Here is a 25,102-nt window from a genome sequence, read left to right as displayed (position 1 = left end):
CCCCAGACACCCAACGTCCAAAATGGTATTTAGTCTGCTGTAAACACATGTGGTTGCTGCAGGGCAGAAACCTCTTATCTCCATATTTTAACTTTTTGTGTTTTTCCGTAAATTAAAGCCATACTTGATCACACTACAGCGGATATGAGGTTTCCACCTCACCGAGACGTTATCTTCTTTACAGATAAACACTAGGCCTACTACAGCGTAGTATGCACTTGCACACAGAAGTATATCCTGTGTGCAGGCGAGGACCCCTGGAAGGAAATACACCCACAGAGCGTCTGCAGAGCAGACCAACACAACGATTGATGGCTAGGAGATTAAAGACCCTTTGCCTGTGTTTGACAAACTACCCTCACATGAGTCCTGGAGAAACTCTGACAGGCTCTGGTATCTCTGGTATGAAATGTCTGACTATCAGTCAAGACTAGAGGGATGAAGCTATTGGAGATCAAACCGGCAGATGGAGGTGGATTTGGTGAATGTGGAAGTGCATTGGGCCTATATATTTACACAGTAATATGGGAAAACAACGGTTGTACATTAAGTTAATGAATGATGCACTGTAGGTGGTACTGCCACCATTTGTGAGGAGTTTGGGGTGAGGAGTACTGTCTTAATGCATAGTCTTATGGGAATATATATATGTATATGTAACATTTATATATATTTACATGTGTGTGTGTGTGTGTGTGTGTGTGTGTGTGTGTGTCTGGTTTTTAAGTTTTGTGTATAGCTTTTAGTTTGATTAACCATTTGCATGTATGTTTATATTATGTACTAAATTATAATTGATCTGACACTTGGCAAGGAGGCATAAATGTGAGCATTGGGATGTGGCTTGTGAATGACATGCTAGGGGTAGTGTGAGGGAAGTGGGAAGTTTAATGGTTCAAATAGGTTTGTCCTCGTCCAGCCGCCGTAGAGCATGCGTCAAGTACGTAATGTCATGTGACGGGATGATCACGTGACCAAAACAACAAGCAGAAGGAACTGGAAGAATCAGCTGTGAGCGACGTGAAGAAAACAACAACCAACAAACACACGGTATTTGTGCATTTGTGTGTTGCGCGCGCGCGCCCGCCCGTGTCGGTGTCCCTTCACTGTGTTTGTCTCTCTCTGTCTGTCTATCTGTCTGTCTGTCTGTCTGTCTCTCTTTGTGTTTGTTTATTTGTTTTTCTCTCTCGCTCTTTCTCTCTCTCTCTCTCTCTCTCTCTCTCTCTCTCTCTCTCTCTCTCTCTCTCTCTCTCTTTGTGTTTGTTTGTTTGTCGCTCTCTTTCTCTGTCTCTATTTTTGTTTGTTTGTTTGTTTCTCTCTCTCCGTCTCTCTCCGTCTTTGTCTGTCTGTCTGTCTGTCTGTCTCTCTCTCTCCCCCTCTCTTCCTTTGTGTGTGTGTGTGTGTGTGTGCACGCGCGACTGTGGTCACTGTGCGTGTGTACTTGTGTTTGTCACTCACTACTGTGTGTGTGTGTGTGTGTGTGTTAAATAGCTCTATATTGCTTTAGAGGGTTTGTTCAGTAAGGGGTCTCCTTGTCTCTCCAGTTCTTAAGTAAGAGGATACAATAAAGTTGGAAGTGTTGACACAAATAAAATACAGACACAATAGGAACTGGAACACTATGAAACCGAAGCTGATAAATGGGTTCTCTCTCTTGATTGGATGAAATTGGTGTCCTACTATGCCTGTCACAATTATTACATAATCGTCTAATCACAAATTAGATAATTATTTTGCATAATTGTCAATCGTTTCCATGTTGAAAAATGTTCCCACATTTTCAAACATTTTCCAAAGAACAGTGGAAATAGACTATCTACATTCGGTGAGCTTGTAGAATATACAAGCTCACAACGTGTCACTATTATGCGTGGCATTGTGAGCTTGTATAGATCGGCTATTTCCACATTTTTTAGAACAATTCTGAAAGTATCAAGATATGTCAGTCATCATTTCCAAGACGTTTGTCATAACTGACCTGTGCAATTTTGGTTTACGAAGCCCACAAATATTGGTTCTAGTGTTCAAACAATTCAGTCGTTAATCACAATTATTTGTATAATAACTAATCGTCAAGTAACAGGTCTAGAACCACCTGAAAATGTTTTTTATGTTTATTAACCCATTAAGACCTGAGGCCTCAAATTCCTTCTAAATCAGTAGTTCTCAAACTTCTTTTTATGCCAAGGACCCCCAATTTAATTTATAATTGGCCGCGGATCCCCCCATCTGAAAATGTTTTGTGCCAGGGACCCTCAGAAGAGAATATTCTTTGCATTTGATGTATTACCTTGTATTTTCCTTGCTTACTGTAAGTCACTCTGAATTAAGAGCGTCTGCTAAATGCCTAAATTGTAAGATTTGTGTAAATTGTTTTCAAACACTTTAAACACTTAGCAAAAATAGCAGATGTACAAGCTTGTGACACGCTGTGAGCTTGTAAGCTTGTAGATCTGCTATTTTTGAATGGCCAACGCAAAAATCCAAAATGACACGGATGCTTTCCCGTGTTTAACGAGTTAAAGAGCTGGAGAGACCGCTGTTACTGAACAAACACTCTATAGCAGGGTTTCTCAAAGTGGGTGCCGCAATGCAAGTCCAGGGCTGCTGCAGAATACTGTGATATTTGGAATTTATCACTTCAGTTCAGTTTAACCCATTCAATCCGGGAACCCATGTGTCATTTTAGATAGTCCCTGGAACAACACATTTTGATGGGTAAAACCTAGCTGTAGTATACAACCCTCGTAGACGTATTTATGATTCTGACGTTTTCAATCTACGAGAGTTGTAGGGTGCACTTCCTATAGTGCTTTGGACTTTCTGCACTATGCCCCGTAGACACTCCAAACATTGTACAAAATGAAAATAAAGGCGCTTACCGCCGAGCCCCAAATGTTAACTACTTCTACGGGGTAGTAGTGTAATGTAATAATCCATATCTTTCAATAAAGAAGTGTTTTAATGCCGTCTGTGGCCGATTCTGTCGGAAGTTCCCAATGGGCGGTAGTGACGTGAGTGAGGGGGCGCATCCGGTGGAACCCGGAATTACACTAAATGTAAACAGGAAGTAAACGAGGGTGAAAAAATGGCGTTCGGCCACAGACGGCATTAAAACACTTCTTTATTGAAAGATATGGATTATTACATTACACTACTACCCCGTAGAAGTAGTTAACATTTGGGGCTCGGCGGTAAGCACCTTTATTTTCATTTTGTACAATGTTTGGAGTGTCTACGGGGCATAGTGCAGAAAGTCCAAAGCACTATAGGAAGTGCACCCTACAACTCTCGTAGATTGAAAACGTCAGAATCATAAATACGTCTACGAGGGTTGTATACTACAGCTAGGTAAAACCACCATACCCAAAATGATATGTATTTGGCCACCGACCCCCCCATCTCAACATATTTTGTTCCAGGGACCCCCCGGAAGCAAAGATTTGAGTTAAAAATATTGTTTCAAAGAATATATATATTCAAAGGTTAGCACAAATGTTCACAATGAAAAAAATATAGCAGATCTACAAGCTCGTAGCGCTTGTATATCTGCTATTTTTTAATAGTCAAAGTATAAAATAATGGTTATAGCTAAAACTCTAAAATGACACAGATGCGTTCCCGGATTGAATGTGTTAACCACCTCTAGTCTAGACTTAGTAAAGCGGACCCGGGTTTCACTGTACTTGGTGCGTTCTTTTTCCATCAACACCAAATCTCTTCACCAAAAATAGCAGATCTACAAGCTCACAACGTGACTCGTCCCAGAATCAGGATGCTAGCGCTCAAGTGGTTAAACGTCAGTTATTTTCAATCTGTCCTAATGGAAACGGATATTCTCTCACGTTTTCCTCGTTACATACTGTATCTTTAGGGGAAATTATTTACATATACACGTAGTTTAATGTGACATAAATGTAAGGTGCTATAGAGTAACAATGTAATGCAAGCCTTGGGTGCCGTGGATGGGAACCACGGGTCTATAGCAGTGATTAGGGACTACTAATAGAATATAACGCTATTACTGCACAAACACTCTATAGCGACGATTACTCACAATACTCACAATATAGGGCTATTTAACACTGTAACTGAACAAACACTATAGCAATGATTACTATCACAATATAGGTCTATTTAACACTGTTACTGAACAAACACTATAGCAATGATTACTATCACAATATAGGTCTATTTAACACTGTAACTGAACAAACACTATAGCAATAATTACTATCACAATATAGGTCTATTTAACACTGTAACTGAACAAACACTATAGCAATGATTACTATCACAATATAGGTCTATTTAACACTGTAACTGAACAAACACTATAGCAATGATTACTATCACAATATAGGGCTATTTAACACTGTAACTGAACAAACACTATAGCAATGATTACTATCACAATATAGGTCTATTTAACACTTACTGAACAAACACTATAGCAATGATTACTATCACAATATAGAGCTATTTAACACTGTTACTGAACAAACACTATAGCAGTGATTAGGGCCTACTAATAGAATATAGAGCTTTAACTTTGTATCTGTTTATGTCTCACCTGTGACCAACAGTGACCACATACCGACCCTTGTTTACCAAACGAATGTACAACACTAAAATAAATGGACATATTGTGGGGAAAACTTTAGCAGAAAATTGCAGATTGTGAAGCATTGAGAACCGCTGTGTCAGGTACTTAATCAGTCTCTCTCTCTCTCTCTCTCTCTCTCTCTCTCTCTCTCTCTCTTTCTCAGCAGTGATGTCAGAGGAGAATCTTGAAGCTAAGCTGAAGCAGCATCTCAAACAGGAGAAGGTTGAGTTATGGAATCCTCCCTTTACCGAAGACACAAAACCTGGACTACAACATATGCAGGTGTGTAAAACCTAGACTCCATCACAGGCAGGTGTGTAAAACCTGGACTCCAACACATGCAGGTGTGTCAGAGTTCCGTGACGGAGCCTTATTTACTCCAATAATGCTCTTTTTATTAAACCCTCTCAACAACAAGTCAAGTCCAAGTCTCAAATAAATGTCTCGGCAAGCAACAGCTGCATGAATGAATACACATCTAAAGACATCTATACGACATATATGTTTGGAGCAGCGGCACCCTAAAGCTTAGAGGAGCGAGTTTCTAACCGAAAGGTTCCCGGTTTCGATTCCCCGGACCTGCAAAAAAAGATATCTGGAAAACCAGTCAGATTGAAAAAGGTGCACTGGTTTTCACCGATGGAGGCGTCTGAAGGGGGCATCTGAAGGGGACTTGAGCCACAAGAGGCACCGCCGAGCGAGCTTAGGCGAGCGAGTCACCGTGCCAAGCGTTGCAAAGTCACCTCAAAGATGGTTAATTTATGAAGATAGACCATCCCAATTGTAGCCACTAGAAGCAAAATGGTACACAAATCCTACAAATGGTCTCTAAGTGGGCGAACGTCCAATGTTTACCAAAAGCACCTGCTAGATCCCGCGAGAGTGTGTTGCCGGGATAGAGAAAAGTTGATGATAATAGTTGATTTTCTCCTGATTTGTTGTGAAAAAAAGGCTGCCCGCCATGGGGGAGCATGGGAGGTGAACTCGAAGAAAACAAGCACTCCTTTTTCTATCTGACTGGTTTTCCAATCATACTGTAACACATATATATATATATATATATATATATATATTCGTCATTGGTAGGCAGGTTTGGTAGCCTGGCACCAACTCCTGAATCGCTAGCCTCACATTCAGGGTCTGGTGACGCTGTTGAAGGCAGGGTTTTCTCGGTTGAAAATCTATCGGTCCGATAGTATAGGCTACTCACAGGTTATACTGTACTGTAATAAATAGGCAGTGGGTGCCGTCCGTGCGTCTGTTTGGGACAGCTTTGGGAAAGTTGATTAAGCATTTGTGGGAATCTTGTATTCTCCTCATAGAGCTTTTCAGTTGAAGTGGTATCGTTTTAACATGTCCACCTTTTATGATTAACGTCGTGTTTCACCTGGATGCGACAGTCGCAGTGTGTATAGCTGTTGAGAAGTCTTTAGGCATCCGTGTTGGATATTTCATACTTTTTTTTTCATCTATATTTCATTTGCCAACTTTTAAAATCGGTCTAAACCGGCAATTACCAGACTCTGGTACCGAGATCACTCTGTGTGGACAGTGCAGGAATAAACACAATGATTAGTACATCCATAAAATGATTTTCTATCAATTTCACACCCCATGAAGCCTTGAATTCATGGAGATGTTTTTGTTTTTGTCACATTCCTAAGCCAATAATTCGATGACCTGGTCATCGGTCAATAGGAGACTCAGTAGGAAACTCAATTTAGTCTCCACCGGTCATCAAATTATTGGATTAGGAATGTGACAAAAACAAAATAATCTCCTTAAATTCAAGGCTTCATGGGGTGTGAAATTGATAGATAATCATTTATGGATTCTCTCTCTCTTCTCTCTTTGTGCCATGCGTGCGTGCGTCTTTGTGTGTGTGTGTGTGTGTGTGTGTGTGTGTGTTATAGGAGCTAGCAGAGCGCTATGCCTCGCTGCTGTGTGTATCTGTGGTGCAGGTAGGGGACGCTCTAGAGCTCATCAGAGCCCAGGCTGTCCACAGAGGAAGAGGAAACCAGACCTTCAGAGAGACCAGCGTCGCCACGCTGGAATTACTACTACCTAGAGAGTTCAGGAAGGTACTGAGTACTTTTACTACAATACTAGACTTAAAGTTATAGGGTTGGGATCCGGAACCAGACCTGCGAGACGCACCGTAGCGCCGATCCACACCAAACTTGGCACACACACTGTTCAGGGGTCTGAGGGGGTTCCAGGGGGTCCCCGGCAAAATTAGTTAATATAGCATCACATCGACTATTTGAAAATAGCCCATCTACAAGCTCACATGCAACTCGTTGTGAGCTTGTAGATGTGATAAATCTAGAAGATATTACACATTTGGGGGTCCCTGCCACGGCAGGAATTTCACGGAGGTCATGAAGGTCATGGCCTCTGTGGCCCCCTCAGTTTGAACCTCAAAAAATGACCTCAGTGGCCTTGATGCACACTCTTTTGTTGAGATTCACTCTGCTACACCAGTGGGTCTCAAAGTGTGGTCCTCATGGTTCCTTGAGGGGGTTCCAAATGACCCCTTACGGTTGTGACCCGACAAATGTTTTCAGTCGTGAGAGATTGGTTTTTGGTTTGATCTCCGGAGGGAAATAAAGATTTAACGATTATTGTTTGTTTCCAGGAAGCTAAAAAGAAACATTACCTGGAAACTAAACTGGATGTTCTGGCACAGGAAGTCATGGACAGGTACGCAGACTCACGCACGCATGCATAGTGAGAGAGTCAGATGTGTCTCCATTCAAAATTGTGCATTTTAATCGTTATCAGTTAATAATGTTAAAGAGTTAATGGCCATGAAAGCAATTAAAAACAATAATCTCTCTTATCAATATGATTGGTTGTTGTTTAGGATCGCAGAGGAATACGGACTGAAATACATCAAACTGATTCTGAACGGAAGAACTGTGTCAGCTGGTGAGAACACACACACACACAGACACACACACACACACACACACTTACTTCATTTGGGAGAAAAAGAAAGCGGTCAGTCCTGAGTCAGTGCGCACACCACACTATTAAAAAACAGAAACCACAGAAATGGAACAGCGATTGATAGACAGACAGACAGACAGACAGACATAAGAATAACTTTAGCTTCCGTGCTGTTCCTGGTTGTAAATAGAAATTATTCCATTCCCAATAGCAATCCACACAGACGAGATACGAGGGAAGAAATACAGACAGACAGACAGACAGAGCTTCCTATGTGCATACCCCAGCTGAATTATGCCAATTTAAATAATCATTCAACCGATCACTTCATCCTCGCGCTATATAACAGTAGACGACCAGAAGGTTAGAAACAACAGTAAGATGATGGTCTTGAAGCTCAGTGTGGTGTTGTGACGCGTATGTTTTGTAGATCTGCGTTTGGACGACCAGAAGGTTAAAAACAACAGTAAGGTGATGGTCTTGAAGGTCAGTGAGGAGGACAGGAAGCGTCAGATCTCTGAAGACCAGAAGAAGAAGAAACAGAAACATGACTTGGAGAGAACCAGCAACGCCTTTACCATCCTATCTGAGAGAGGTCTGTGAGATCTGTTATCTAATCTAATGTACTGTAAATGATTCACCGTCCTGTCTGAGCTAGGTCTGTAAGATCTGTTATCTGATCTAATCTGAATGATTTTGTTAAAAAGTTGAAATAGGGAGATGCAAGCAACAATTGGAGCATACTGTAATAATATGAATGAATAAAACTAATAAAAGTGTGTTATTGCAGACGGTACTGACGATCCAGGCTCCACCCCCTTCCTGGAGATCGCTGACCAGAAAGGAAACCCTTTGAAGATCCCTCACCAGGAGAAGAAGGTTGTGTGTGTGTGTGTGTGTGTGTGTGTGTGTGTGTGTGTGTGTGTGTGTGTGTGTGTGTGTGTGTGTGTGAGTGTTTGTATTACTATACTTGTGAGGACTAAACGTTCCCACAAGTATAGTTGAATTTGAGAAATAGAGTTTGTGAGTTTTTTACTTTTTGACAATTAGGAGAAGATTCAGGTTGGCGTTTAGTGATACGATAAAAAATTAGAAAAAATAGAGGTTAGGTTCAAGGGTTTGTGGTTAGAGTTTTCCCTATGTTATACTTTGTTGTGCGTCACACACCCTGCCGATCTACAAGCTCACAACGCATCCCAGCATGACGCGTTTGAGCTTGTAGATCGACTGAAAATAGCTGAAAATAGATGGAAAAATTGTAATGCACACGTGTGTGTGTGTGTGTGTGTGTGTGTGTGTGTGTGTGTGTGTGTGTGTGTGTGTGTGTGTGTGTGTGTGTGTGTGTGTGTGTGTGTGTGTGTGTGTGTGTGTGTGTGTGTGTGTGTGTGTGTGTGTGTGTGTGTGTGTGTGTGTGTGTGTGTGTATCTCCAGGCATTGATCGTAGCGATGGGTCTACATGAGAAAGGTCGCGCTCTGATGAAGAGGAAGCTCTACGATGACGCTCTGTGTCATCTGCTGCAGGCTGACCAACACTTTGGGTCTGTCTCACACACACACACACACACACACACACACACACACACACACGTTCAATCAGATATTAAGACAGTATTGGTCAAAGTGTTTGTGTCCAAGTCGCACCAAAGGACAAGTGCAAAACTGTAAATGTCAATTCATCATATTCATGTCAAACAGCCTCTATAACACCTGTTATCAATCTCTAATCTGTAATACTTGTATGTATTGCAAAAGACAGTATATTGCATATATTGCCTTCCCGACAAACTGGTGTCATGTCGCGTCCTTTAAAAAAAACAAAAACATTTGAACATTTTTCTCAAATCTTTGCTTCTGGGAGTCCCTGGAACCAATTATTTTGAGATGGGGGTCGACGCCCAAATACATATAATGTTGAGGGATCCTTGACATAAAAAGGTTTGAGAACCACTGATACAGCAACATAAGTTTTTCATAAAACTGTTAGAAGTCGGCCTCGGGTCTTAATGGGATAAATTGATTTCTTATGTCTGTGACACATGGGTTTAGGAGACATGGCGCATCCATAACTGCGTCATCAAATCAAGGTGTCCCCGAGCAAGACATTGTCTTAGTTCTACTGGATCTCTTCTCCACTAGTCCCCCCTAACAATTTAGTTTGTATTTGTTGATGAAAAAGTGTCAATATATTTATTTAGTCATAGTTTTAGTTATCATTGCTTAGTTCTTATTTGTTTTTTGTCAGTGAAAACAGGTAACCGACGATCATTTTTTGTCATAGTTTTAGTCGACGAAATGAACACTTGTTAAGTATTGACTGTGTGTGTTTGTGTGTGTGTGTGTGTGTGTGTGTGTGTGTGTTCTAGGACGTGCGACTCAGCTCTGTTGAGTACAGTAGATAACTATGCAGTACTGCAGTTGGACATCGTGTGGTGCTATCGCGCTCTGGAGGCGCTGTCTTGTTTGGACGACGGCAAGCTCCGCCTCCACAGGGCGGAGGAATGTTTCACACAGTGCTACGGAACGCAGTACACACGCCTAAGAAACATCAAGGTAAAACACACACACACACACACACACACACACACACACACGATACACAGTAGTGATGTGCGGGTCTGCCCGTTGCCTTCAGGCCCTGACACATACAAAAGAGATATCAACATAAAAAGAGATCTCAACAGGGATACAACAGTTATGATTCACAATAGTTCATGATACAATCTTCTCTGTGTGTTTTCAGGGGAGTACGGGTAAAGAAGAGGTGTTGTTCCTACGTCTCTACCTCCTACAGAGTCTGTTGTCCTACATCGATGGAAATGACGCTCTGGCCAGAGACAAACTTCAGCAGGTAAATCTTGAAGGGACATGGACTTTTGACATACAAATACACAAAATTAATCATGATTTAATTCACCTGTGTGATTCCCATAGCTCATCTTCCTCCATGCACACGCCCACAAATCAAACATTAAATGAGCATGTCAAAGAGAACATAAAAGATCTACATACACACAGTGCATAAGAGCAGCAGAAACATTGTGTACATGAGGTTAAACATAAGGTGTTAAAGTGGTTACACATCGGTAGGTCCACATAGCAGCAGGTACGTACAGAATGTGCATGATTAGACATGAGGTGCAAACACACACACACACACACACACACACACACACTGTAACGGTTTTGCCGAATGCAAAATGGTCCGGGGTGCCAGCCAGATAGTTCACCTGACAAAATGTTCAATAACAGTAGCCTAACCACTACATAAGGCTGTGCATGAATTGTCCGTTCTCTACACACCCTATAAATACACACTGTAACACACACACACACCATAAGCTGCAGACACCAGAGATTGCCGTTCAACGTAATTATATTAATATAGTTCAGGTTATATGGTACAGTTCAGTTTTATACACAGTTCCAGTTAGTTTCACACATATTTCCAGTTAGTTAGGTCCGAGCCCACAAACATTTCCCACATAGACCGACGGGTCCTCGCAACCCTGCACGTAACAAAGAAACACAGACACAGGTCAGAAACTTCACAGGTAAACATCCACACGTCAGGTCCACAGGGAAAGTAAAGTCTTCACAGAGGGACAGACTCGCATGAAGGAAAACGGTCTGTTTCAAGTTAAGTGTTCCAGTTGACAAACCAGCCTGGTGACAGGTGGTGATCAGGTCTTGTTCAACATTCTGATGGTAGCCAGGTAGAAGCTGTTCATAAACTGGTGGTCTTCTTGCCCTTGATACTACGGTAGGCCTCCTTGCCTGGCCGCGGTCGTAGCAGGGGGGTATGAACAGTTTGTGGCTGGGGTGGTGCCTGATTAATGTTAGACTCGTTGAAAACACACGTCCCTGCTTCTGGTGACTGATATTGTGTGATTAGTGTTATTCCGTTGTGTTCCAGGCGGAGGCGCTGTACAGCAGGCTGTGTGATTTATAGGCATGTATCAGACACTCTTATCCAGATTGACTTACAATAACCAAGGTATCACATACATAGAATGCAGAGAGACAGTGTAGTACCTCCGCAAACTAGTATACCAGGTAAACAATGAACCTTTCATCTGTCTAAATAATCTGCTATCTAAGTTTTAACATTGTGGCAAAAAACAACCCAAAACATGAGATTAAACCACCATAATACCACGGTATGTCTGCATGGTTGTCATAACTAGGTCAAGTGCGAAGAGCTGAGGTTGAGTCTGAAGATGTGAGTCTTCAGATTATGGGGGAAAATTGGGAGTGAGTCTGCAGCTCTAACTGCAATGGAGAGTTTGTTCCACAGTTCGGGAGCCAGGAGGGAGAAGATTCTGGGACGCGTGGAGCGTTGTCCAGGGTGTTTTAGGGAAGGGAGAAGAGTCTAGGACGTGTGGAGCGTTGTCCAGGGTGTTTTAGGGAAGGGGGAAGAGTCTAGGACGTGTGGAGCGTTGTCCAGGGTGTTTTAGGGAGGGTTCAGAGTCAGACAGCTTCCCTATAGTTGTTATTCCATTGTATTCCAGGTGGAGGTGCTCTACAGCAGGCTTAGTGATGACTCCGAGAAGATGACTCAGTTGATGGCGATAGGCTTCAGTGAGAGAGAGAGCAGGCTGGCTCTGAGGGCGTGCGAGGGAGACATCCAATCATGTGTCGCGTACATCACTACCAGAAGACAGGTAATACACACAAGATTTATGATGTTAAACCAATCTACAAGCAAGCTCACAACGTGGCACAATGTGACACATTGTGAGCCTGTAGATCTGATATTTTCAAATAGCCGATGTGTATAGGGGTTAAAGTGGTTGAACTGATTTTGATGCTATATTAGCACATTTCGCTGGGGACCCCTTGGAACCCCCTCAAGGACCCCTGGGGGTACTATACTTGTGAGGGCCAGATGTCCCCACAAGTATAGTACAATTTTCCTGGTCCTCACAAGGAACTTGTTTTTATATGGTTATAAAAAAGCTTTTTAAAGATCTGTTTACAATTAGAAAAATACTCTCAGATTAGGATTAGACATTTAGAAATTAGGTTTAGGTGTTAGGGTTTGAGTTTTCCCTATCTTATACTAATGTGGCCATGTCACAAACCGGAAAATAGCATGAGCTTGTAGATCTGCTATTTTTCCGCTTTAGGCTTACGGTTCAAAAAAGCCGCAAATGTTTCAAAATGGCATTCATAAAATCGCTGTCCTGAAATGTTGATGTCCTCACAAGTATATCAATACAAACGTGCGTGTGTGCGTGTGTGTAGGAGCGTGAGGAGTTGAAGCAGAGGGAGAGAGAGAAGAGGAGGTCCAGGATGGAGTCCATAGCTTCACTCGCCGCCATGGGAATCAACAGGAGAGATGCTGCCAGAGCTCTGCAGCAAGCTGATGGAGACCTCAACACTGCTTACAATGTATGTACCTGTCTGTCTACATACAGTCTGGTGACCTCCTGATAACCAAACTGTTTTCTCTAACCACTAGGGCCTTTTCATGTCCCGTTTTAACCCATTAAGACCTGAGGCTGATTCTACAAATGCCTTCCAAATCAGTAGTTCTCACACTTTCAAGATCTTTCAAGCTCGCAGTGCGACACAAAGTGACGCGCTGTGAGCTTGTGTATCTGCCATTTTGGAATAGCCAACGCAAACATTTAAAATGATACAGATCGATGCTTTCCTCATACAGCCTCTTTGTTTTCAAATGCGCTGTGCCCACTGACAGTCTGTTCGCTGGGTCCGCTCGCTGGGTCTCGTCTCAGTCTGCAGTAAGCTTGCCCCGGCGAGCTGGGAGAATACAATAATGAACCCCAAAACACGTTTATAATAAATAAATATTAGATGAGAATGTAATCAATTTATAATTGCACTGATTGTTTAGAAACAAGCTGTGACGGTCACACCATGCGTGCATCTCCATTTCTCCGCGACCAGCGGGGACACAGAGCGGCTAAGAGGAGCTCTGAGAGCCCCCTCGGAGAGATGGAGACCTGTGCAGTGTTCAAACTATAGCTAAATAAATAGATAAGCATAAATAAGCTACTTCACATGAACAATGTTGGTGTAACTAAGAGATTTGAGGGGGAACATATATTTTATATACACAGATTTACAAATAAAAGACAAATTATGTTGAGGTCGCTTCCTCATTTTGCTGGTCTGTTTGATGCGAATGCGAGAGGCGAGCAGAGCTGCTGCAAATGCCAATCAATCTGTGATATGCTCCGCCCTGTTTTCAGATTGTTTTCAGAGAGATCACGTGACGTGTAGTATCAAATATGATATTTTCTGGCCATGTCATAGGACCTTTACGTTTATTGGTTTATTTTTTCTTCATCTGTTAAATGTAATTCACTCTGAACATGCATGTTTTGTATTAGAGGAGCTATTAATCAAGTTTATTATTATTATTGTTCTTGTTGTTATTATACTAATTATTGTACAATTATTGTTATTATTTTGTTGACAGATCCTGTTAGACTCCGCCCAGGCCAGCCAGGCGAGTGAGGCGACCAATAACAACACAGGAGAGGCGGTCAGTAACAACACAGGAGAGGCGGTCAGTGAAGAGAAGCTGTCACAGGTTGGCTCCTATGAACAAACATTCATAAAATGCCTGGATTGATATATCGTCTCTGTCATGTCCGAAACTGTTACCTTTCAGGAAATGTAAAAAAAACCTGTGTTCCAATGGATCCAATGTTGTAATTATTTAGTCACAAGCTCTTCAATATGTAACACACACACACACACACACACACACACACACACACACACACACACACACACACACACACACACACACTCTCTCTTAAACACTTTTAATCTAGCCTCCCTGGGTTGAATGTTGAATATACTGTAGAGATCTTCAAGCCCCACAACACATCAGTAGCTCTTAGCTCAGCTATGTTTGCGATGGCATACGATGAAGTAATAATTTCTTTGTAACAGAGTGACACAAAATACACAAAAAAGGCTACATTTTATGTCTGCAAATTCATGCAGTTTTCATATAATTCAGCACTATGTTTATAGTGTCGGCCCTTCACTCGTTTTATCGAAGCGAGTATGGTCCTCTAAAAAAAAAAGAAAAATTGTCCACCCCTGAAGTAGGGCATTTATTTACAGAAAAAAACACAAAAAAACAACAATATGGAGATACAAGCTTTCTCGCCGACAACAACGATGGATTTGTCACAATTGTAAAAAGAATTACGTTTCACTCTATTACTCAAGGTTTTTTCACCTAACATGTCATCCCATCAAAAAACACCTAATGTTTTTCAATACAGAAAACGGGTCTTGACAAATATAACTGAATGCGCATTTGACTCTCGGTTGGAACAGCGTGAGCTACAGTTGAAACACTGCTAAGGAAACAGCGTTAACTCAAATCAATAATATTTCATTCACATAACTGTTTTCCGTTGTTTTCATACCAAGGATGTGATAGGATAATGTATCAATTATCCTATTTTATTATTATTGAAACCCGATATACCCGTTTGTTGGCAAAATACATTCATTACACCTACATAGCTGGAATTTGATTGACGGAAGTTGTAAAACAAATGCTATACCACCCTAATGTGGTTTAGAACAGTGGTTCTCAAAGTGGGGTCCTTGGGGTGGGGTTCCAAGGGGTCCCCAGCAAAAGTAGTTAACATACTGTAGCATCACAATCATTTTAACCACTTAATGTGGCTATTCAAAAATAGCAGATCTATAAGCTCACATCGTGCCACTTTGTGCCACGCTGCGAGCTTGTACATCTGCTATTTTTAAAAATGTCTCAAATGTTTGGAACATTTTGAATAATTCTGATTATTTCATTTCTGTACATAAATCTTCTCTTCTGCGGGGTAAATAAACTGTATTTATATTATTATTCTCCTTGACATGATTTTTTTTTTAGAACCACTGATTTAGAATATAAGTGAGTGTTGGCCAATATGTCGCATGCTGTTTGTGTGTGTGTGGGTTTTGCAGGAATTAAAGCAACACCCCTGGAATGTAGGGTTTCTTTGGTTTTCGGCTTACGGTTAAAAATGCCCAAAAAACAACTAAAATGTCCTTCGTAAAACCGCTTTCCTAAAATGTTGATGTCCTCACAAGTATCGTAATACAAACCTGTGTGTGTGTGTGTGTGTGTGTGCGCGTGTGTGTGTGTGTGCGCGCGCGCGTGCGTGTGTGCATAGTTGCTATACATGGGCTTCCCCAGGGACAGCTGTCAGACGGCTCTCAGATTGGCAGACGGCGACGTTCAATCAGCCACCCAGCTGCTGCTAGACAACCACGGCTTCCTGTCTGCAAGTCCCGAACCTTCCCCCCCCTCCTCCTCCTCCTCTGAGGAGCCTAGCCCTAGCACCTCCTCCAGTCCTGAAAACACAGGTTACACACACACACACACACACACACACACACACACACACACACACACACACACACACACACACACACACACACACACACACACACACACACACACACACACACACATATATATGTATTTGTGTGTGTCATTCATAAAATCAGTTAACACATTGGCTGCCAAGAACGCAGATCTGCGTTCTATTTTTTTTTTTTTTTTTTTCGTTATTTTTTTTTAATTTGACCCAAAGACCAAGGAGATATGATTGTTCGAAGATTTAGACTCCTATCCACTTCCTTGTTAACTTAAAACTATAGGTTACTGGACGTAACCCCGGTTTTATGATAATATGAGCGAGATGTCTCGCCTATGGGAGAGCGCCCTCTGGCGTGATCACAGAAGCATTACCTTATAAACTCCAGACAAACCTTTGGCTGGATTCTGACCTCCCTCTGACTGGAGGGCCCGCCCTCCATCCTATATAAGTCAGGGGAGAGTCATTTTCCGTAATTCAAGATAACATTTTTCTTCTCGTTCGTAAACAAGAAGGGTGTCTTTCGAGACATCTCGCTCATATTATCATAAAACCGGGGTTACGTCCAGTAACCTATAGTTTTATTTCAAATATTCACTCGATGTCTCGCCTATGGGAGATATAGTAAACTCCCTGATTGTTATCTCGAAGTCCAGAATAACCAGCCTAGGGGCCTGACCCCCGTCTGGAGGCTACACTATGGACCGTATGCGCCACAGGGGCTGCAGTTACGTCCAAACTGTAGAACCTGGCAAATGTCAAGGCCTAAGCCCAACATGCCACACTGCAGACATCCCAAATGGAGACCCCCCCGAAGAGGGCCCATGATGTCGCTATTTCCCTTGTAGAATGTGCCCTCAGTCCCACTGGGGCAGCATCCCACCACTGGAATAGGCTAACTGAATAGCTTCTACAATCCAGTGGGAAAGTCTGTTATGCAATGGGCTTGCCCACCATCCGTGGAGCCCATGACACAAATAGCTGATCTGACTTTCTCAAAGCCCTAGATCTGCCAATGCACATTTCCAAAGCCCGAACCGGACAAAGGCAATGTAACCTTTCATCCTCCTATGAGGCGAAAAGAGGCGGGTGAAACGCATTCAAGGTCACAAGGACACTTGGTACCAAGGGGTTCTTTGGCACATACCCAGGTCTGGGTCTGACAACCACCCTTGTAGCCCCTTCCTTGACTGTGTACACTCCTCGTGTACTGACAGTGCATGAAGATTACTGAGCTCTCCAGTAGTCACTGAAGCCATCAGTAACGCAGTCTTGACTGACAGTTGTTCTGTCAATTTGACTCAGAGGCTCGAAAAGTGACCGAGATAAGGAGTCCAACACCAGGCTCAAATCCCAGGGTGACACCGGAGACTTTGACTCGGGAAGAGACGTCCGGTCCCTTCCATGAACCGACAAATCAGGCGGTGCTGACCCACCGTCTCGGCTTCAAGCAAATACGGCAGGCTGAGATAGCCACCAAGTAGACTTTTATTGTGGAAAAGGCTCTGCCCTTATCCATTAAATCCTGTAGAAAAGGACTTAATGGACATGGGCTTAGAACGGCACAGTGCGAGACTTCTCGCACCTTATCTCAAAACCGTTCTGGGGTAACCCCTCAGTACTCAGATTCATCCCCTCATGGGCTGAGCCCAGAGAGTCAGATGTTCTGGTCAGGGACAAAATATCTCGCCCCCTGCTAGCGTTAGCATGTTTCCGCGTAACGGAAGCAGCCACAAGCGGTCGTACAGGAGAGGTTCGACTGACACCCAGTGACCCCATTCTGGGGCCACCAGTATCACCATCAGCCCCTGGTCCCTCACTCTCACGAGTGTGGGACCTAACAGGGACAGCGGAGGAAAGCATAAAAAGAGTTCTGAGCCATTCGTGCACTAGTGCATTTCGACCCAGAGGCACTGCACCCTCCACTGGGAAGAACAACGGACATCCCGTGTCTTCCAGTGAAGCAAAAAGATCCATCTGGGGGCGATCAAACGATCCCAGATCTGTCCTGGTATCTCCGGGTGCAGAGACCATTCGTCTGAGAGGAATCACAGATTCCTCCAGCGACACAGCGTTGTTACACATTCCTCTGTGACCAACACACGACAGCAACTGCCCAATCGTCTTAGCGATACGGCTAAGGCCATCATACCTGACATTTCCATGCACATTTTGAAGGAGACCCTCCGGCCCGTGTAAAATTGTGCTAGGCAGGACAAAAAGGACTGATCCTTTTCGGTGGCGGGCTGGCTCTGAACGATAGCGAGTTCAGAGTCCTGCCTATGAAATTCGCCGTCTGTGCAGGCACCAACACGCAGTTGACCCTGAAAACCCGATTTCAGTAGGTGAGACACCACTTTCTGAGTATGCTGCCTTGCCGCCGATTCTTGAGTCGGCTTGTAGCAGCCCATCGTCTATGTAAGACGCTATGCGAGTGCCTTCTCTTCTCAGAGGGCCAATCGCAACCTGCGTGAGTTCGACGAATACTCTGGGGCTGAGGACGTTACAAACGGTAGCACCGTGTATTCGTAATTTCAACCTCAGAACCCTAACCGCAGAGATTTCTGTGTGGTGGGTAAAAGGAGCATAAAAATAGGCGTCTTTTAGGTCTATCAATGTGAACCAGTCTCTCTGGCGCACCATGCGGAGGAGAGACGGATTTGATAACATCCTGAATTTGAACACCTTTAGATACTGATTGAGGGCTCTTAGGTCCAGTATCGGACGCAGCCCCCCCCCCTTCTTTTTGACCAGGAAATAGCACGAGTAGAGCCCGCTGTTCGCTTGGTCTCTGGGTATTTCTTGTACAGTTCTTTTTCCCAACAGGGAGAATTGCCTTCCTGTAGAAAGTCGCCCGCCAGTCCCCTGCTTAAGAGAAAATAGCTTTCACTAGCATGGGGAGGTCTCGAGGCGAACTGTAGTATATATCCCCTGGATATAGAGTGCAGCTGTATAGTGGTTGAACAGAGTCGACCGTGAGCCGTTCCCTTGGGGACAGGGCGTAATCGTCCTCTCCCCATGGCGAGCATTCGCCCCGCTACCATGAAGTGTCCGTGAGACCTCTGTGGTAGCGAGCTCGTGTCCCTTATGTTCTGGTTTTGTCCTGTTTCATTTCTTTTTGCCGTGCCCCTGAAAATCAGGCTGTAACGGTTTGAAATTTTATTGGAGAAACAGGTAGAGAGGGTTCAATTTCTAATAACCACTCCGATGTCTTGCCATAAGGAGACATCTTGGTCATAGTATCAGTGAACCGGGGTTACAGTCGTAACCCATGTTTACATTCACACAACATTATCCACATAATGTATAGTGTGTAAAGTCATTCTCCCTTCCATCGGGTGGTGGAGCGTGTTCACCCCGCCCCGCCCGGTCACCAGAGCTCTAGGACCACCAGAGAGAGAGGGGGAGGCGGAGTCCACCGTCTCCTCCTGACATAGTCCCAGCCATGTCCCTCTCCTTTCTTTATTTCGCTCTTGTAGAGTAGCTGCCCGAGGCCTGCCTCTGGCTGGCTAGGGTGCCCCCCCTGGCCTGTAGGTTGCAAGCAGGAGCGCCTGCCGTTTAGGCGACGCGTGCTTCGCAATGGAGTTGGGCTCTCGTGTCAGAGCCGTGGCTTCTGACGTGAGGTGTGTGGCAACCCCTTCTTCCACGGGTAGCGGGAAGAGTAGGGCTCAGCCCAGGACACGTCAACTGTTGTCCCAGTGCTGGTTGCCAACGGGAGTAGGCATTAAACCGTTCTCCCATACTGGCTGCGGCTGTGGCCATAGGCTACGCCGCTGGTAACTCGAGGTCGAGTATGAGTCGTGGGGAGAGGCTCGTTTTACTGGCCAATCGCCTGCTCAATGACCTGGTTATAGGGGACATATTCTGTACCCTGGAGTAGTTGGGCCTCGTCCGTGTCCTCTTCCTAACTTGGTGTAGAAGGGACGCCTCGCAGGGTTTGGGGGGGTTCGTCCCCCTCCGCCCCGGTGGACGTGGACTCCTATGGCCGGGTCAAACATTTGGAAATGTATGGCCCGTTTTCTGACGAACCTAGGTTCAGTCAGTCCGCATGCTATGCGGAACGGACCTTCCTCACACGGCCCTCGGGCTGCGTGGGTCGGTCCCAGGCAAATAACACATGAGTTGTGTCCGTCGTGACACGACATTCTATTCCCGCAGACCCCGCACTCTTTCGAGGGACAGGGGTCCCTTCGTTGCTGGGCTGCAGCGGTCATTGTTCACAACACGCGTGGAGCCTGTTTGTGGCAAGGTCTGTAAAACAGGGGAGTCGTGTATGGGAGAAAAACTTGCTAAGCTTTTATTGTCCCAGAGAAACAACACGATGTCGGTGTTAGCGTGTAGCTAACTGTAGCCTGCCCAGCTGGTAGTTTATGATGCTAGCTGGTGGCTTGCAGAGCTGTCCCAAAGAAAAACACTAAGAGCGGAAGACGCTGGTGTGTTTGCTCGGTTTTAGCTCGTGGCTAAGAGGCCACCTTAGAGAGAAAAACACGATGTGGAGCAGTGATGCTGTCGTGTTTTACTCGGTGATAGCACGCAGTGTGCAAAACGTGTTGCTAGTGGGAGCTCTAAGCTTACCGATGGCAACGTGCTAAGCAAGCTGGTAGCATATTATGCTAGTTGGTGGCGTGCAGGGCTGTCTCTGAAAGAACACAGTAGGAGCGGACGACGCTGGTGTGTTTGCCCGGTGTTTAGCTCATGGCTAAAAACCACCTCGGAGAGAAAACACGATGTGAAGCAGGTTATGCTGTCGTGTTTACTCTGTGTCAGCACGCAGTGTGTAACGTGTTGCTAGTGGGAGCTTGTTAAGCTCACCGATGGCAACGCACTAAGCTAGCTGGTAGCGTATTATGCTAGTTGGTGGCGTGCAGGGCTGTCCCAGAGAAAAAACACACTAAGAGTGTAAACACTGGTGTGTTTGTTCAGTGTTTTAGCTCTTGGCTAAGAATCACCTCGGAGAAAACCACGATGTAAAGCAGAGATGCTGCCGTGTTTGCTGTAGCCTGCCAAACGTGTTGTTAGTGGGAGTTTATTAAACTCACCAGTGACAACATGCTAAAAACTAGCTGGTATCCTATGATGCTAGTTGGCGGCGTGCAGCGCTGACCCAGAGAAAGCACACTAAGAGCGGACGACGCTGGTGTGTTTACTCGGTGTTAGCTCGTGGGTAAAAAGTCACCCTGGAGAAAAAACACGATCTTAAGATGTCGTGTTTACTCTGTGTTAGCATGATAGCCTGCAAGCAGTGTCGCTAGTGGGAGCTTGTTAAGCTCCCGGTGACGACGCGCTACGCTAGCTGGTAGTATATGATGCTAGTCGGTGGCGTCTCGCACTCTTTCTGCGGGACCGGGGCTCTGTTGGACCCGGTCCGGCTCTTCGGAGCTGCGGAGGCCATGTTCACGTTAAGCGTTTTAAGCTTGAAGAACGGAACAGGGAGGAGGGAAAAACAAAACACGGGGGCCGAGCAGACTATGCTGGCGTGTTTGTTTTTCTCCTAGCTAGCTCGGGGCTAACTGTGGCTAGCAGCCCGTGGGGCTGAGGAGAGCTTATTAGGCTCATCCCCTGGCTCACGGCTACTAGACTGAGAAGTAGCAGACTATACTACACGTTAGCAATTTAAGCTAGAAAAACTAGGGAACATGTTAAGTTCCTCTAGGAAGAACCGTGCGATATTGTCACAGGTTTTGTAAAGAAAGTCAACACCTACCGTCAGCAGCGTCTCGCGGTCCAAGATATTATCCTGTCCTGATGAGACTTTCGCCGTGCCGACTCCATAAGGTGGACTGAGAAGGTGCTTCCTCGATCGAACGAGAAGAAAAACTGAATTACGGAAAATGACTCTCCCCTGACTTATATAGGATGGAGGGCGGGCCCTCCAGTCAGAGGGAGGTCAGAATCCAGCCAAAGGTTTGTCTGGAGTTTATAAGGTAATGCTTCTGTGATCACGCCAGAGGGCGCTCTCCCATAGGCGAGACATCGAGTGAATATTTGAAATAAAACTTAAAAATGCTGTATCTCAGCTCCTGAGTCCTTTTTTTTTCTCAATGAAAAATCTCTGGCAGGCTACAGCTAAAAATCTGAAATAATTCTGGCAGTCAATAAAATGTTGATGTCTTCACAAGTATAGTAATACGTGTGTGTGTGTGTGTGTGTGTGTGTGTGTGTGTGTGTGTGTGCGCACAGAGGACATGGTGAACGAGGTGCTCGACGACATTTCTCGCCATGAAGAAGACTACTTGGACGTGGATCTGGAAGAGGAGAGAGCGCTGATCACCACCATCCACACTTACCTGAACGCACACGCCTAATAGACACACACACACACACTGGAAGAGGAGAGAGCGCTGATCACTAACCTCAACACTTACCTGAACACACACTCCTAATAGACACACACATACACACACACACAGACAATCCAATTCAAACTTTATCCTACAATGGAGTCGCGCATCGAAAACAGCCAATCGACAAGTTCACAACACGTAGTAGATGCATCAAGCAATATTATAAAAAGCCATTTTTAACCTTTAGTTTTTCTTTTGGGGGGGGGGGGGGGGGGTCCCGTGACCACTGGGAAATGTCTAATTCTAATCCCAACCTGAATCCTTTCCTATTTGTAAATTTTGCTTTAAAATTATAATTTTTTAACCGCAAAACAACGGTTTCTCTTATGAAGACCAGCGAGTTTCTCTAATTAGCCTATAGTAATGCATACACGCACGCATGCTGAAGTTAGTGAATCTGTTGGGTTTGATCCCATATTAACTCTTTGACTGCCAATGACGAGGTATTTTGCTATGGCCCACACTGGCAATGACGAGATTATGTGTTTTCAGTGGTTTTCCACTAGATGGTGCTGTTCGCTCGCCTATGGGTCACCGTTTGGCTCCCAGATAAGGAGAAGGAGAGGAGTTTGGCTCCCAGATAAGGAGAAGGAGAGGAGCAGCGGGTCACGTGATCGCAAAACAAACAGCCTGTTCTCTTCCTTGTCATTCAATCTGGAAGAATGCCCTTTCCTCTGTTTCTGTTGCTTTTTTAGCAAAAACAGCCTACATTCAACTGCCCACAACTATGGAACGGATGCTCGCGGCGGCTCTCTTTCTCCCCCCCCCCCCCCCCCCCCCCCCCGATTCTACGAGACTTGGATACGTATTTTAAAGCGATCGGGGGATCGATCATACCTAATGATTTTTCAAAGGTTAGTAAAAACACTTGAAATCGCTGGCAGTGGCGTGGCAAAATTATGTTTTATTTCCGTCAGTCAAAGAGTTAAGAGACTTCATCATTTGATTAAAGGCAAAAAATAATAATATTTTTTTCTTTTTTCACAAACTAATTTAAATCTCTCAGAAATTACGACTTGATTTATTGGTTTATTTTTAGTATTTTAGTTTAATCAGGACAAAGGAAAGTCTAATATTTACCAACCTGTTGGATCAGGATTTCTTTATTTAAAAAAACAAAAAAGTTAATTTCAAGTTTTTTTTCAGGTTTTGATCAAACCTGATAGTGTTTAGTTTGCAAGGCTTTAAGCCAGATATTTTGAAGCAGGTCAAAATAACAATTTAATTTGATGTAAAGATTTTTTATTAGATATTCTATGTTGACATCCGAGTCCCGTTTGGATGGTCTTGTTCAGTGGTTCTCAACCTGTGGCAAGGGGCCCACTGGTGGGTCTCCAAGGAATTGCAAGTGCCCTCCCCCAAAAATTATTATTATATTCTATCGAAAATCCCATAGAGAAAACTTAGATTGCGTCATATAAACCAAAAAAAAACAAATCAACCCGGACGATTCAGCTATTTGACTCTCTGTCGTTTATGATATTGAGTTACATTTGATAACGTCTGTTCTTGGTCAAAAATGTATTTATTTTTGGATAAATTTGCACTTTTTCACCGTCATTTGATGCTTCATATCCATATGAGTAAAATCGCCCAGCTCATTTGTTTATTTTTGGAACACAGTTCTTATATGACGGGCGATCTAGGATTTCTCTATGGGATTTTCGATAGAAGAAATAACTAGTGGCCTCTAGTGGCAGTGATGTCACACTGCGGTTCTCTATTATGTATAACTTTAATGTGATCCAATCCGGAACACAAGCGATCCGGAAACATGCTCTGAAAATGCAACGCGGCCCACCTATCTGACCACTTTTTTTTCTTTTTAGATTTTCAAGTGGGCCCTGATTCAGAAACAGTTTGAGAATCGCTGGTGTAGAGGGAAACAAAGGTTTGAAACTGCTTGTGAAGAGGGTAAATAGGCTGGCAACTGCTGGTGTAGAGGGAAAAAAGGTGGAAACCTCTGGTGTAGAAGGAAAAAGGTTGGACACTGCTGGTGTAGACGGAAAAAGGTGGAAACCTCTGCTGTAGAGGGAAAGGGTTAGAAACCGCTGGTGTAGAGGGAAAAGGTTGGGAACCTCTATAGAGGGAAAAAAGTTTGGAAACTGCTGGTGTAGATGGAAAAAAGGTTGGGATCTGCTGATCTACTACACAGCGTCCAGTTTAAGTTTTGCTTTGAAGATAAAAAAACAGTTTGTTTTTGATTATTATTATTTTTATTACATGATGTTTGTTAATCTAATAATTGTTTATGTGCTGCAGGTGTCACAGCAGATAGAGGTTTGAAATTTGTTTAGTGTTTTTTTCCCCAGACCTGTTTGACTTCATGTCAATAAAAGAATACATGTTTAACGCTTTGTATAATGGACTGTTTTTGATTAATTAATGACGCGATACATTTTTAATACAGTTATGTCTGTGTCCATACCTGAGCCATACAAACACATAGTTATGTCTGTGTCCATGTGGTCCATACCAGAGCCATACAAACACACAGTAAAGTCTTTGTCTGTGTAGTTCATACCAGAGCCATACATACACAGTTATGTCTGTGTGGTCCATACCAGAGCCATACAAACACACAGTTATGTCTGTTTCCATGTGGTTCATACCAGAGCCATACAAACAGTCACTTCAACCCTCTAGACTTAGTACACTGGACCTGCGTTGTCTTATTTCCTGTCTACACCAAATCTCTAAGCCAAAAATAGCCGATCCTCAGCTCACAATGTGTCACATTGCCACGCATTGTGAGCTTGTAGATCTGCTACTTTGTGGCTAATGTTCCCTCCAGAATATGGATGCTGAGGTCCAAGTGG

The 25,102-nt window shown here is 43.9% G+C and overlaps 1 protein-coding gene across 3 annotated transcripts; it reads left to right on the top strand.

Annotated features, from left to right (window-relative positions):
- The first annotated feature begins 982 nt into the window (after window positions 1-982).
- On the top strand, window positions 983-22,311 carry nub1 (negative regulator of ubiquitin-like proteins 1). 3 transcript variants are annotated; one of them, XM_080417103.1, is made up of 15 exons: window positions 983-1,050; window positions 4,770-4,888; window positions 6,520-6,687; window positions 7,245-7,309; window positions 7,473-7,537; window positions 7,989-8,153; window positions 8,349-8,437; window positions 8,990-9,096; window positions 9,922-10,108; window positions 10,299-10,406; window positions 12,067-12,219; window positions 12,803-12,949; window positions 14,004-14,093; window positions 15,733-15,925; window positions 22,120-22,311. In XM_080417103.1, the coding sequence occupies exons 2-15, from the start codon at window positions 4,775-4,777 to the stop codon at window positions 22,242-22,244; spliced, it is 1,776 nt and encodes a 591-aa protein (XP_080273229.1). In that variant the 5' UTR covers window positions 983-1,050; window positions 4,770-4,774; the 3' UTR covers window positions 22,245-22,311. The 3 variants fall into 3 exon arrangements, with proteins under 3 accessions (XP_080273229.1, XP_080273227.1, XP_080273228.1); XM_080417101.1 differs by having other exon boundaries at window positions 14,004-14,117; XM_080417102.1 differs by having other exon boundaries at window positions 990-1,050; window positions 4,773-4,888; window positions 14,004-14,117.
- Window positions 22,312-25,102: the final 2,791 nt, after the last annotated feature.

The sequence above is a fragment of the Gymnoscopelus braueri genome (genome assembly GCF_963280865.1).
Source record: "Gymnoscopelus braueri genome assembly, chromosome: 21".
Classification (NCBI taxonomy): Eukaryota; Metazoa; Chordata; class Actinopteri; order Myctophiformes; family Myctophidae; genus Gymnoscopelus; species Gymnoscopelus braueri.
Note: the sequence above shows the minus strand (reverse complement) of the source record. Positions and strands in the feature narration are given on the sequence as shown.